At 39.1% G+C, this 16,281-nt stretch overlaps 1 protein-coding gene across 2 annotated transcripts in view; it reads right to left on the reverse strand.

Moving 5' to 3' along the window:
* The window catches only part of POLA1 (DNA polymerase alpha 1, catalytic subunit), a 290,758-nt gene that overhangs the window by 149,612 nt on the left and 124,865 nt on the right, over positions 1-16,281 (reverse strand). For both annotated transcript variants that reach the window (XM_078065178.1, XM_078065179.1), the window contains exons 31-32: positions 15,496-15,627; positions 10,387-10,561 (exon numbers count right to left, since the gene is read on the reverse strand). In XM_078065178.1, coding sequence (XP_077921304.1) covers positions 10,387-10,561; positions 15,496-15,627 — 307 coding nt within the window. The remainder of the gene's footprint in view (positions 1-10,386; positions 10,562-15,495; positions 15,628-16,281) is intronic.

Raw genomic sequence — 16,281 nt, forward strand, 5'->3', positions numbered from 1 at the left:
TGGGGAGGACAGAAGGCAAACTGAAATGAAATTAAAGTACTGTCATTTATAATTAGAAAATTTACAGGATCTCACATTATTTTGGCAACAAGATCAAAGCTCTCATGTTTCAAAAAGTATTTATAGTAAGTAACATCATAGGCATTGGGGTAGATGAGTTCAGCAATGCTGTTTTTTTACGTAAGATCACCAGATATTTATTTATTTATTTTTATTTATTTTTTTTTTTAAGATTTTATTTATTTATTTGACAGAGAGATAGAGAGAACAAGTAGGCAGAGAGGCAGGCGGAGGGAGAGGGAGAAGCAGGCTCCCCGGTGAGCAGGGAGCCCGATGCGGGGCTCGATCCCAGGACCCTGGGATCATGACCTGAGCCGAAGGCAGCTGCTTAACCAACTGAGCCACCCAGGCGCCCCAAGATCACCAGATATTTAGCACACACACCTCCAATGTGACATGTAGCACAAAATTAATTTTTCTACCATTGTACTTTCTAAACATTGTAAGCTATGCCTGTTTTTAGAATGTTCACCTGTCCCCATTCCCAAGGATTATTTAAACTGTTCCAAATTCAAAGCATTCAGTTAAGAGGCTGAGGCACTGGACCAAGTAATTCTCTTCCTTCAAAAGACAAGATCTCTATTAGTGCAAATGCAAATAACTACAGTAAGGCCAATTATATATGTCCATACAAGTGGGGAAGAGGGAAAAATCCATATGAATGAAACTCCAAATGAGCAAAGAGAGAAACTGACATCCCCAAGCAGTTGTTTGTAATAATTACTCAAGCTACTAGTAATAGATTGTTACTGTGAATTTTTTTTTCTAAAAATTTCTTCTAGGAAATGAATCATTTATCTTTTGCATGAATCCAGGCTTTCATGTGTCTGGGACTTCTTAGAGAACAATACACAAACTGAGTATTTAGTATGATTAAAGAAAAAAATACTTATGAATTTTTAAAAGGTGAACACTACATCCATAAAAAGTCTTGCACAAGAATTTTCAAAGCAGCTTTATTCATAATAACCAGAAATTGGAAACAATCCAGACGTGCACCAACAGGAGAATGAAAAAAATAAACTGGGATAATCTACCATGGAGTACTACTCAGCAAAGGAAAAGAATGAATGCTGATAAATGGCACAAGATGGATGAATCTCACAAATACCATGCTAAGTGAAAGAAGCTGAACACAAAAGTATACACTGTAGAAAATTATTTATATAAAGTTCTGGAATAGGCAAAACTAACCTATGGTCAGAGAAATCAGATGAATTGTTTCTTTTGTGAGAGGGGATGCTGACTGGGAAGGAAAAAATGGAAACCCAGAGGTGATGGAAAAGTTCTGTGTTTTGATAAATAGAATGTATGATACTCTTAAGATAGCAGCATTTCATTGTATGTAAATTATACTTAAAAAAATGCCAAATAGAAGATGCTTGTGACACATATATCCAAAGGACGCATATTTAGAATATATAAGGAATGCCCGCAAATCAATAAGAAAAAGACAACCCAAAAGAAAAGTATACGAAGATTTCACCAGGCACCCCACAAAAGGAGATATTCAAATGGCCAATAAATGATGTGAACAGATGCTCAACTTCATTTGTCAAAGAAATGCAAAATCACAATGTTATGCCACATTAAAGGAAGATGACACAAAACACCAAGTGTTGCTAAGAATGTGGAGTGTTTATACATTGATAGTACAGAGTGTAAATCAGTTGAACCACTTTGGAAAATTAGTATCTACTAAAGCTGAACATACATGTCCCCTGGGACCTAGCAATTCTCCTAAGTATATACCCAACAGAAATACATGCAACCGTTCAAGAGAAGACATGTGCAAGAATGCTCAAAACAGCACTATTCCTAATCACCCAATTGTGGAAACATCCATAGGTGCACCTACACTAGACAGTCATCAAGTGTGGTATAGTCATACAGTGAAATACTACAAAGAAATGAAGTATAACCACCTGGATGAATCTAACATAATACAAATGAAAGTAGCCAGACACAAAGAGCAAAGATGCAATTTATGTCATGTCCAAAAATAAGAAAACCTCATCTATGATGTCAGGAACGAGGATTGTAATTTTCTGGGGGGAGTAGAGGATAGTCTCTAGGAGGCGGCATGAGGGGGTTTCCTGAGCTCAGGGCTGACTACACTGGTATATGTTTACTTTGTGAAAATTCATCAAACTATTCAGTTAGCTTTTGTGTGCTTTTTCTGAATGTATGTTACACCACCAGAAAGTTCAGGTTGAAAAAGGTGAGAAAATGAGTACTAAATATTTATGATATACCTGTGAGTTTGTGTCCAAATGTGTTTGATTCTAACCAGACATTATGTACCTCCTCAAAGATGTGCACACCATCACCCAGGAAGCATTATTAGCAAAAACTAAAAAAAACTGAACTGAAATACAGTCTTTAGCTCTACCACTTCACAGGAAATACAGGAGACAGAGGAACATGTTAAAATATCCCAGCAGGATGCAACTGGCAAACTCCAGAATAAGGGAAATTGTATAGGACAACACCCCCCTCCCCCATTTCTTTTTTGTTTGTTTGTTTTTTCCTCCCCCCGTTTCTTAACAAGTAAATTGGAAGGATGAATTAAAAAAGAGGAGACTATCATATGGGCCCTGATTAGATTCCAATTCAAACAGGGAGCTTTTTAAAAAAAATGCACCCTTAATACAATTAGAAAATACAAACGCTTATTAGACATTTGATGAAATGAAGCAATTGTGGTTTTGTTTTTTTTTTTTTTTTACTAGTGATGATACTACTGTAGTTATGCTGGAAAGGGGGGAGTGTCTTTTAGGAATGTAAAATGTGGTATTTACAGGTAAAATTGTATGGTATCTAGGATTCACCTCAAAATAATCGGAGCAAGTGGAAAAGAGGAATAAGACTGTCCATAGTTGAAGACTGCTAAAGCTGGGTCATGAGCACCTGGGGACTTCTTTTCTACTATTGCACATGTTTAGAATTTTCCATAATAAAACATTTTAAGAATAGTGTAGATCCAATTTCAGGATAAACAACTGACTATACAAGTGGCAGACACCTGAAACTGCCTTTCACAGCTACAATAAACCTCTCCATAACACAAATGGAAAACTTCTGAGTATTTAAAAAAAATAATATCCAAACCCTTAGGTTAAATAAACTCCCAAGATTTTTCCTGTCCTGCAGAAGGTACCTCCCAAAATCTTGACAGGAAAAAAATTCCTAATGTGCAGCACCCTCATGACCTCACACAACTGTTCTAACGCCCTTGATGATAGCTCTAAATGTGACTTTTTTTTTTAAGATTTTATTTATTTATTTATTTGACAGAGAGAGACACAGCGAGAGAGGGAACACAAGCAGGGGGAGTGGGAGAGGGAGAAGCAGGCTTCCCGCGGAGCAGGGAGCCCGATGCGGGGCTCCATCCCAGGACCCTGGGATCATGACCTAAGCCAAAGGCAGAAGCTTAACCGACTGAGCCATCCAGGTGCCCCAACACATCTTTTTAGAAGTTAGTAACTGTTTAACCATTTTTTCTTCCGATTTTGTAAAAACTGTCTTATTTTTAATAAGAATATTAATTTTTCAAGAAGGAAGCTATAATTCACCACCTTCAACCTTTCCAGGCTTATTCACACATATATATTTAACATAATTTTCATCTGTATACAATGCTGTGTTCAGCTGTTTTCATTTATCACATCTTACCCATTTTTCTATAGGCTACACAGTATTGGTAAGTGCTATTTTGTATACTTAATTAAAATAATGCATCATTTAAAAAAAAACTTGATCTATAGTTACTACTACTGCACTATATACTTGAAAGTTGCTGAAGAGTACACCATAAGCATTCTCACCACACTGAAAAGTTAACTATGGAAACTATGTGAGGTGATGGATGTGTTAATGCTCTTGATCTTGGTAATCATTCTACAATGTATATGTATATAAAATCATCACTTTGTACACTTTGAATATATTTAATTATATTTGTCAATTATTTCTCAATAAAGTTAAAAATTTTTTTAAATTGATCTAACTTATAAATAAGAGAAATTCCCATTTTTCCCTGGAAATTCCAAGTGTTACAATGCCAGGAGAATATTAGTCCCAGTGATCATCCTAAACATGCCCCAGTTTGGCTCCAAGTTCCCAGGGGTCTCTGCCTGACTTAGGTGAGCAGTGTCACTGCAGGCCCTCATGTGCCATGTGGAGTGGCTGAGATGGCCTGAGTCACCACCGTGGAGGTCGGGGCCCCTGCCATTCTGCAATGGGCTGGAAGAACTAATGAGAGGTGGGAAGAGGCAACCATTCCCAAGGCCACATTGGCCTCTCCAAAGTGCATTCCCATAATGCCCCAAATGCCAACACCTTCATAAACTCTTCCCTGGTGGCCCCAGCCACAAGTGGTCTCTGCTTCCCCTGAGTGCCTGAAATCCTCTATTTTACCTCTTTTGGGACATGCACTGTACTGTCCACTAGACTTCCCTGTGACAGTGAAATCAACTAAATGGACTGGGCTGTAATTTGAGCAAAGGAGCCATGGCTTACTCATCTTCATCTCCCTCACAGTGCCTATTATGATGCTGAGCACAGCAGGTCTTCAACATTAATCTATTCAATGAATGCAAAAGTAGGCTGGGAGCATGATCCATTTGATGATGTGAATGGAATGGCTCTCCATCCTGGAAGAGATGGTTCTTACCAGCTGACAAGATGATATCCTATTTTGCATCTGGTGTGATCCTAACTTTCAAAATTTTATTAATTATGGTATAGAAAATATTTAAGGTTTGCAAATGATGGTCATGTATGCACATTCTTCTAAGAGCTTAACTGCGAAAAAGGTGAGAATCTTATCACAAAGTAATAACCTGAGGCATGTGCTGGTGCCATCACCCTACTCCCAACCACCTATACCTTACCCACCACCTCCCCACCATCTTTTGCAGGCCTGTCTCCCTGGGCCTGTCAAAAGCACCCCCAACACTGCTTGGCCTGCTGTTGCACTTATTTCTTGGATATTACTGGTTCCTGTCTATTGACAAAAAAAATACCTTCTGTAACCCGTGTGGTATGGGGCCATTCTTTCTTTCTTTATTTATTTATTAAGATTTTTATTTATTTATTTGACAGAGAGAGTGGCAGACAGAGGGAGAGTGAGAAGCAGGCTCCCCATGGAGCAGGAAGCACGATGGGGCTCGATCCCAGGACCCTGGGGCCATTCTTTAAAAAGGGAATTTTTACTTTCCAATTTAATCCAGGAAGACCCTGGGTTAACTGTGTTGTCTTGTTTTAAGAACTACTTTCAGGGGCGCCTGGGTGGCTCAGTCGTTAAGCGTCTGCCTTCGGCTCAGGTCATGATCCCAGGGTGCTGGGATCGAGCCCCGCATCGGGCTCCCTGCTCCACGGGAAGCCTGCTTCTCCCTCTCCCACTCCCCCTGCTTGTGTTCCCTCTCTCGCTGTCTCTCTCTGTCAAATAAATAAATAAAATCTTTAAAAAAAAAAAAAAAAAAGAACTACTTTCAGAGATTAAATTCTAAATTCTCACGTTCTTCAAAAATCCATAGTTTCTCAGGACCAATGAGAAAACTGACCAGGTAGCCAAATGCCTGCAATTTTACCACTGACCATGAAGAAATGTACTTGATAGCTATTATACAAATCACTCGTCATTGGAGGAAAGATATTACGTCATTCTAAGTAGTGTTATGCGTGAAATATAAATTTATTAAAAGATGAAATTCAAGGATGAGCTTTAGACTATTCTTATCACTGGCCTGTTTGCCAGGTACAGAAGACTATTTGGATGCTGAAGCATACTGTGAATATTTCCTCCACAGACGATAAAGAGCTTTCATTAGAACAAAAGAAGAGAAAAAAACCTATGGTCTGGAGAACAAAAGCTAAGAGTTCCAAGTTTTAGTGGCCATGTTTCCCATTGGGCTATTGTGTAAGAAGAGTAATCCTGTATTTTTTTTCCATTCACAAATGGAAAAGGGTAAAATTTTGCTTTATTTAAGCCCAATAGCAATAATCTTACATGGGTTTCAGAAAAATGATACACATTTTACTGTGGGATAATGAGGACCATTAGTTATTAGAGAGAACAAATTATTCTCTTTCAATTCAACACACTTATTCAATTCACTCATTTAATAGACTATCCTCTATCCTTTTCACTAAAATGGCCTTCCCATCAGAACACCTGGCTGTGCAACATGCCACCAGACAGACTTCAGGAGGTGTCTTGACAGGGAGAAAAACAGTCGGAGAATTTCCAAAGTGAAGCCACAGGATAAAACCAACACTTGATGCTTGCCTTTCATTTCAAGGAAAGTAGTATAAAAGCAATAGAAAAAGAAAAAGGTAGTTGAAAAATATACTTGCTCTCCACAAAAGAGTCTTAAAAATAAAAAATCATGAACTTAATAATTTTCCTAAATGAAATTATGCCATTATTCCTGATTTCTTTGTACTAACTAAAAGGACAAAGTATCAAACTTCACTGAAGTTTCAACATTGTAATACATTTCATTAGTCAAAGATAAAAACTACATTAAAAGCAAGAGAATTATTTTATGTCTGTGATTAGGCAGTTGGAGGGCTTGTATTTTATGTATACATTTGTACACTTCAACTTATTTAACAGTGTCAGTTCACTAACTGCAGTTTTTTTTTATATAAAGAAAACAGATTTAGAATTTTAAAAACAAATTACAGTAATTTTATGCCTACAGCTTGCACCTCTTAGAAACCATGCACCCCCTAACACTCCCCTTACTTTCCCACCACTTTCCCACCTCCTCCCTCCTCCTTTCTAAAACCACAGGCTAAGTAAGAACTGGTAACAGGGGCCTCAAATCCTCTAGTGAAGAACAGCCACCCTGGTTTTTCACTCGGGGTGGAGGAATAAAGGATGCAGATCACAATGTGGCTCCGGCACAGGGCAGGGAGCAAAATGCCTGCAAAGAGCTGCCTGGAGACCTTCCACACTTTATACAGATCTTTATGGTAGCTGGCATTTGCTGTCCTGCAATTCACTAATGTGGACCTCCTATGGCTCTCCAATTCACTAATGTGGACCCCTCCTCCCTCCTAAAGAGGGAAAGATAAAGGACTACAAGATTTCTCACTAATGCAGGTAGATAGGTGGATACTGCTAGTGATGGCAGGAGGTGTAGCGGGAGAAGAGGGCGAGTAAGAACTGCTGTCAAGTGGCAAAAGATAAAAATCAGAAAAAGATTAAAAGGGGTGTAGCCACAACTCCGTAAGAGCTGAGGACACAGATCCTTCCAGGAGCTCTGACTGGCTACCTGGCACCAAGGGCTTGCAGGTCGGTGGCGGGGAGGGGGAGGGAGGACAGACGGGGACTGGGTAGGACCGTGCACAAGCATGGAGGGCTCCCGCTGTGGACTGAGACTGGTCAGTAATAACATGAACCCTCTGAAGATGGGCCTCACGAGGCTACCGGCTTTGAAAATCATTTGCAAAAACTGGATTCACAAGGCAGCTGCAGTTAGGATAAAGTTCGTCTTTAACCAAGTCAAAATCTGCCCACTGTTTAATTTATAGTTATCTTATATATGACTCCAGAACCAACAGAATCAGTGTGGTCCCCTGTGGGACCAGTGCTGAGATACCTGAGCAGGCATCAGGCAACCCCTTGGCAGGCTCCAGCACCCTTCACTCAACAGCTCTTTGGCAGAAACACAAGGCTCTGCTCTTACCTTTTACATGTCCCTCATGAGGTTCTTCCGTCTACTCCCACTCAGTGCTGGATCACTGGGAAATTTACAACCAAGGAAGTAAAGGGTAGCACTTAGCCTCTAGGCCAGGTTCTTGGTGATACAAACAGAAAAACTGGGAGATCTACTCTTTAAAGAAATGGTTCCACTCCGGGGTTTTTGGTGCTTATGTTGGGGGGTGGGGGGTGGCGGCTATTGGCCTGGGGGGTGCAGTGGATGCAGTGGGAAGAAAAGGGAGCGTAAGGAAAATGAAGCTCCTGCGACTTCACATCCACACCAAGCTGCTTGGGGACCTCCGTTACAGGCTCTCTGAGCTAAGAACAAGACAGTAGAGTGTGCAGCACAGTGGTAAGGAGCACAAGATGTGGAGTCACAGAGAGCTGGGTCCCCATCCGACCACAGCCAGCCACTAATGAGCTATGCGACAAGACCAAGTTAGTTACCTCTCTAAGCCTTGGCTTCCTTCCCTGTAAAATGGAGCGAATACAACAGACCCTTATGAGGCTGGTGCAAAGATTAAATTAGATAACATATGCAAAGTACTTATTACAGTATCAGACAGAGTAAGCCCCCAAGGCAGGGGCGAGAAAAAAGAAGGAAGCTAAAAACTACTGAGCACTTACACTCCTCTTCTCCCAACTGAAGCTGTATAAACATCATCAAATACAACTCAACTATGAGAACACATTGTATAACGATTTGGGTAGCAGATTTTATCTTCCACATTATGTTTTGCTTAGGCAAATGTCAAAAATGAGTTTCCACTTCCAGAGCAGACAATGGTGGGGGGAGTGGAGTCAGGGCTGGCGGGCAGGAGCTCAGAAAAATACTCACCAGGGCAGGATGACAAACGTGTCACTTAACTCATTTATCTGTCCAATTCCAGTCCACACACGCATGGTGAGCACTATGTACAAATCTTTTTTTTCCTTTTCAAATTTTTATTCAAATTCTAGTTAGTTAACATATAGTGTAATATTGGTTTCAGGAGTAGAATTCAGTGATTTATCACTTACATACAACACCTAGCACTCATCACAAGTGCCCTCCTTAATACCCATCACCCATTTAGCCCAGCCCCCACCTCCCTCCCTCCATGAACCCTCAGTTCTCTATCACTACGAGTCTCTTATGGTTTGCTTCCCTCTCTTTTTTTCTTCCCCTTCCCATATGTTCATCTGTTTTGTTTCTTAAATTCCACATATGAGTAGAATCGTATGGTATTTAGCTTTCTCTGACCTATTTTGCTTAGCATAATACACTCTAGCTCCATCCCTGTCATTGCACATGGCAAGATTTCATTCTTTTTGACAAAACTATGTACAAATCTTATAGACCAGAGGAGTGTGGACACATGTATGCAGAAGCCTGGCAAGAGAGTGGGATGTGGCTACTAACAATGCACACTGAGTACTCTCTCTGCTCCAGGCCTGTGCAGAGCATCGCACGTGCATCATTCTATCGCCCCCTCAGAGCAACTGCAGTTTACGATTCCAGAAACCAAGGCTTAGATCAAGGTTTAGAGGCTTGCAAAAGCCAAAGAGTTTGTGAAGAGCAGAACCAGCATGTAAGCCCAAGTCCCTATGATGTCAAAGCCCATGTCTTAAGCCAGACATTTCAATGAGAAGAGGGGGAGAATTTTCCACGAAGCAGGGACAGAATGAGCAATGCCTTATTTAGGGGATCCCTAAGTACACCGATTAAGAAAGAAGGCTCTTAGAAATACAGGTTGGAGCTCCAAAGTTAGAGTCTACAACTGCCAGAGTTAAAGACTGTGAGATGTCAGTGGCATCTGGACTTACTTATAGATCGTGAGGCACCATCTAAGGACTTTATTAGGCAGTATTCTAAAAAATATTCATCTTTGCATACAATGGGCTAGAGTAACCATCTTAAATCAATTTAACTCTTTACATGCTGGTCATCTAGAAATGAAATCAGAGCAAGTAATGAAATACACTTCTAAGCATGAGGCAACAATCTGGTGCCACAGCAAAAAGTCAAAAAATGCTGAGGTTTCAGGGTTGACCAGCACCTCCTGGGATGATGAGAAATTAGGCATCAGCTAATTCCTGGAAGGTAACGGCATGCCTAGTTTTCAAAGAATTTAAAGTGAGAGTAGGACACTCACAGGGAAATGAATACTAAAAATTAAACTTTTTAATGTTAAAAAAGCTGTGTATTCTCACTTTATACAAAAATACATTTAGAGACAAGCGACAAGATAAACCAACCATCACAATACCATCAATCTCCTTATTAATGGAAATTCACCAATTAAAGCTACAACAGTGTAAGCTCAGACACTGTCAGTGTACCTAAAATCTCTTCATTCCTTCTCCTGTCTTCCCTCTCTTCCCTTGGCATTTACTGACTGAGTGCCTACTATGGAGCAGGCATGTGGCTATACAGGTAGCAAGCATATGAGGTCCATAGTCTATGAAGGGAGATAGACATGAACCAACCAACCACAAAAATAAATGCCCAACTATACACAAAGAAGTGCTCGACATATACCATACCTATAAACAAGGCTCACAACAAGTGAGGGAGGACTACGGGTACTGCTAAAGCCAGGTAAGAGGCTATGTGAGCTGGGGACACTTACCTAACCATGTTGCAATGAGAACAGCATCAATTCCATCTATTGGCTCACAGATCCGAGCCACGACTGGGTGGATCTGCTGAGCCAGGTAGTACTGGGTATCAATGGTTAAATTGTCCTGTTTCTGTAGCTGCTCAGGTGCATAGGCCCTCTGACTCGCAGTGAGGTTTGACCCATCCTACAAAAGGACACGATATAGGTAAAGTTGTAGGAAATTCAGTCACACATACATGGTTGGCCAAAAAGAGGGACAATAATTCAAACTTTATATATTCAATTCCAAACACCAAGAAGTCCTTTTGACCCACTGGTGAACATTTCATATGTAAGAGTAGGAAGATCAAGGAAAACATGTCACCCACTGTCCAAGAATGTAAATCCAGCATGTGTTGTGTTCTATTTTTTGTTGAAACATGAAACCAACAAGATGGCATGACTAGATTAAATAATTCCACCTGCCATATCATAGAAGCACACTGAGAAGACTTGCTAAACTATTAGTCTAGTCAGAAAGGCCTTTTAGGAGTGATGAGAAAAAACATGTGTGGTCCTTTTATTGTTAATACAATCCCTTCATGCAAAAACTCTAGTCATAATCTCATCTTTAAGGCACCCAGGGTTATATTTTCTATGAGAGCTTTATGTATCAAGAAGCAAATGAGCAAGGAGAAAAGAAAGGGGTATGAAATCCACACAGTAGTAACTTATATACAAGATATAATAGACGGGAGTAAAATTAATGAGCTATCCTGGTGGAGTAGCAATGCTCTAGAAGCAAAATATTTGGCACAGGAATGAAGGGCATGCCATTTTGCACTGTTAACATGGCTCTCCTCAAGGAAAGAAAGATGGGTCGGAGAGTATCTTTTCAAAGGTTTCCTCTTAATAAAAATAAAAATTGTGTAATTCTATGTAAGTGGTCCATATACAGCCTTGTGGGTGAGGTCACCATCATCTGTGAATCAAAAAAAGTCATCACACTACTGGACCAACACCTGACAACTCACTCCACTCCTCCTCTTTTCTACAACAACAGAATTTAATATTCAGACTAGTCAATTTTAACTATTCACAGTGCTAAGCTGCTCTGCAAAATAGACAACATGAACCCTATTCTTTCATTCCTGCTACAATCAGCTCCTTCTCAAGTCAGCGTCCAGCCCAAAGCTGAGGCTACTTGCACACCACTGTCTTCAGACTGGAGGCAGGGGCCTCTTTCTCTGGCAATGCTCTTGATGGAAACAAACTGGAATGTTTATCAACTAGGTTCTACATAGTCTAGGATATAAGGAAATGCTTAGAAAGCAAACCTCGGATTAAAAGACTTGCCAAATAATTTTTTTTTTTCAGGAGTTCACAATACGGTAAAAGAAATTAGGCAGAATTCATCACCTTTAATTGTTGCCCTTTGCGAAGTCTGAATTATTAGATAAGAGTAAGATGACAGCCAATGACAAAGAGTGTGAAACATTCCTGGGCAGCGTCTTTACGCGCTACAACTATACTCAGACTGACTGAGTTAACTAACACCTGAAACCTGATCAATTTACAGAATTGTATTTTTTTTTAAAAAAACTGGTCTGTCCTTAAGATTACAGCAATACTGAGGGGCACCTGGGTGGCTCAGTCAGTTGAGCATTCGAATCTTGATTTCAACTCAAGTCATGATCTCAGGGTCAGGAGATCGAGCCCTGCATTGGGGTCTGCGCTAGGTGTATAGCCTACTTGAGATTCTCTCTGACCCCCCTTAAAAAAATAAAGATTATATAGCAATCTTAAGTTTGCCACTTTTTAATGGTGAATAAAAATCAAATTTATACAGGGGTGCCTGGTGGCTCACTCAGTTAAGCGTCTGCCTTTGGCTCAAGTCATGATCTCAGGGTCCTGGGATCGAGCCCCCTTGTCGGGCTCCCTGCTCAGCAGGGAGTCTTCTCTCTCCCTCTGCCCCTCCCTCTAACTCGTGCTTGCTCACTCACTCTCTCTCAAATAAATAAATAAAATCTTTAAAAAAAATCAAATTTCTACAGGCAATTTTTCTTTAAAGGCATGTGAGTTACTTTCCAATATATCATTAGAAGATGTTCTCACAGTAAGTCAAATTTTTTAAAAAAGCAGTTGAAAATTTCTAAGCATATCCTCAGTTAAGAAAGTTTTTATTTTAAATAACCATATGAAGGACCAGTTTTAACACTGACCCAAACATATTTCTTATTGTATTTAAAAAATCTGAATCCAAACATGACTAAATTCAAAAGAATTGGTAAGACAGGTTTTGCTGTGTTGTGTTGGGAAAACATTCAGGCCGTGACATGAGATATATCCCTCACAGACCTAATTCTAAAACTTAGCAAGATCCCATGGTATATGCAATAACGCGTGGCATACACCTTTAAAACCAGATTAAGAAGCAATGTTGGTCTCCCCCTCTGATTTCTTCCTGCTATCTTCTTCTTTTTTTCTTTTTTTTAACATATAATGTATTATTTGTTTCAGAGGTACAGGTCTGTGATTCAACAGTCGTAATGTATGGTGATTAACATAATAAATAAAAAAAATAAAAATAAAGTTTTTAGTTGTACAGCATAGGAAAGATAGCCAATGGTATTGTCATAGTTTTGTATGGTGAAAGATTATAGCTACATTTGTAGTGTGCATAGCATATCGAATAGACTTGTCAAATCACTATATTGTAAACCTGAAACTAATGTAACACTGTGTATCAACTATATTTCAATTAAAGAAATACTATTCTAAAAAAAAAAAAGGGAAGCAATGTTGGCCTTCCTTGAAGTGTCTATGTAGTAATTCGTGAACTTCACAAAGTACATACTTCACAGAGACAACCAGGTACAGTCAATTCATTCAAAACTATGTCGTCATCTTTAGTAGGAAACTAAGGGAAAAAAGTTATTTAAATGGGTGACAAGTGGGCCCCTTAAAACAATTATGTTAAACACATGCCTTATGGAAATTATGTCTAATGAAAGTTAAATAATTGAGGATTTAAAACTTAACCAACAAGTGGAACTTGACTTAAGATCTCAGCAAATAATTCACATAGGTTTTACAAGGCGACAAACTACAATATAAATCCGACACCAAAAACATTACTCTCTGAACTCACCTGAATTTATAGTCAGAGTAAACTATCAGTAGAGTACCACAGTCTAAATATAAATTTCAAACAAAACAGAACCTGTCTAGAAGACATACTATTCGTGGAGGGCACCTTTGCTTAGAGCAGTATAGTTCTCTTTAAAGTATATCATCATACGTTTTCAAAAAGATATTCTAAAAATATGGTTGTGTTAAGAAACAGAATAATTTGAGTGCTTAAAAGCAAAAGAGGTAGGGAGCTTTGGCTCACAAACATGCTCAAAGTGGGCCTGACCCACTGCTAGGGAACAGAGGCAAATTAAAGTCCTACAGCTTTTCTTGGGATACAATGAGAAGCATAAACAAAAAGAAACATGAACTGTAGTTTTAATAAGCAAGAAAGTTAAGGCCCAGCACCAGTGGATGGGGAAAATATTGAAAATACATAAAATTTGATTTATTGTACTATATCAGCATCAGCATTTTTGAGCTTCTCTAGCTCAATAAGACCTGGGAAAAAGAAATCATAAGACCCAATATCTAGACATCAACGAACATAACCTTGACTTTTAAATCTATCAATCATACTACTATACATCTCCATTCCAGATTTAGCCAAAACATAACTGTGACTGGATTTCATTATTAGATGTTATTTCATGGAACCTATGTAATTTTTCAAAGCTCTATAGCCATCTGCTCCTGTCATTAATAGTCTAAGAGCTTTTCCATGTATGTGAAGTCATAAGTGAAAAAAAACTAGCCTATTTACCAAAATCTTTATTTGCATAATATGAAAATTGTTTTTTTGAGATGAGACTTGTCAGAGGCAATATGCAAAGCACATTAAGGGCTTGAGCGAGTCAGACATTTATGGAAATATTTTCCTGCAGGAATTGGCTTTCTGTAACAGTTCTTAATCAAGGGTAACCCTAGGAGGGAGACAGAGTCAAGTGCTGATTCCTGTCCATGTACTTAAATCATTTGTTATGTACATCATCCACAGTACCGAGCAGATATTAGCAGATAATTTTTAAATTCTAAAAGACTCTATGATTTAAAAACACGCTGATTGTAGTTTGACAAAGATCAATCATAATGCAATGAAATTTAAGGCTTATCTAATTTTTTTACTGTAATAACAAAATGCAACAATTAATTAATTAAAGTCTTATAACAGACAAATTATGCCTTTTGGTAAGTATACCACACCACAGTAATTTTAAAGAATTTGGAAAGAGGCTGTGACTTTTTTTCTTTTTTTCAAAAGGAAGAGATGAGACCTCTCCTTTGTTCCAACTGGAGTTAAGTGCTTTCAAAGAAAAACACTGCTCTTGTGTCCCACCCTCTCTCCTCATCCCTGTCAGAGGCACACTACTCTCCAAAGAAACTGGTTAGTGGTTTAAACCTATGTTCCAGAAAGGGTAGAGGTTCCTCAGAGATGCCACATGGAAGAGGAAGAAGGCAAGGAGGTGGGTTCTAGGCCCCCTCCACTCAAAATACAACAAACAAACAAACTGGTGAGATCATTTGTGTTTTCCTCCTAAGGTATGTTTTTGGGGTCTCGCACCCTTCTCCATATTATCAAGCACTTCATATTCTTTTCAAGTAACTATTTGAACATAAGCTAGGGAAAAATGTATTTACTCTCTTATTCTAAGTATTCATAATAGAATCTGTGGCAAAAGGAATGATGATGGACTGCTGCTGGACATATGACCAAACCTATCTACAGTTTCACTGAAGTTAATTTAGGGTTGAAACAGCACCTACTGTTATGCACCTGTCTCACCAAAACAATTTCAGTGAACCAGGACACTGGTCTTAAATATTTTTTGAAAATTTTAATAAAATATGCCATACCTCTAATGCTTCAAATGTTATAAAAACAACCAAACTAACCCATCTCTTCATACCATCAATTATTTGGAAGACCATTAAATAAGACACTGTGGTGATCTGAGTTTTACTTTGGGTTATGGGGTCCAGGAGTCTTATTAATAGCTTCAGTTTTACCTGACAGATGACATACGACACGGTATCTCCAGCTTTCACCTTTCTGCCCCCTTGAGAATTCATCCAGAGGGCAACATGTACATGAGGTAGGCTTTTTTTATCAGGGTAATCCTGGGGATCCTTTGTCAATGCCTAAAAGAGGAAACAAAAAGCCCCAAACTTTAAATCTCTTCTCACACAGATATACACTAAACACATCTTTCCTAGAATCCTATCTGCCACATAAACATAAAAAGAACAGAAGCTGTATGTAGAAAACAGTGCCGCAGTCTTTAGACATTCCATCCTCAAGGCTCCTCCCCCCTTCACTTACTAACTAATATAACCAGATGCAACTCTGGCAAAAAAGAAATAGAAGTTTATGGGTCATGGCACGTAATACTTGCATATAAAAAAATTAAGACTACAAATTCAGTTTTCTATCAAGCCTTTAGAGTTTCTCTTAATGTCTGCAATTCCCTCACTGAATTAAGTGGTTAGTAAAGACTGGTGGAGATCGGCTACTCTGACTTAATGATCTGTTTCTCGAAGGCTCCTCTAGCTTAAATAAATCTCAAAGATACCAGAAATCGGTGGATTTATTCACACTGTCAATTTAAGCTCTACAAAGGCAGAATGTGTTTCTAAGAGAAAGTAAGCCCCATGAGAGCAGGAACATGTCAGCCTTGCTTGCCGCTGCATTCAGTGCTCAAAACAATTCTTGGCGTACAGTAGCAACCAAATGTTTGCAAAATTATTTCACTCACTCTGCAATAATTCACTAAGTTCAAGCACTGTAAAGTACTG

The sequence above is a fragment of the Halichoerus grypus genome, chromosome X (genome assembly GCF_964656455.1).
Source record: "Halichoerus grypus chromosome X, mHalGry1.hap1.1, whole genome shotgun sequence".
Taxonomy (NCBI): domain Eukaryota; kingdom Metazoa; phylum Chordata; class Mammalia; order Carnivora; family Phocidae; genus Halichoerus; species Halichoerus grypus.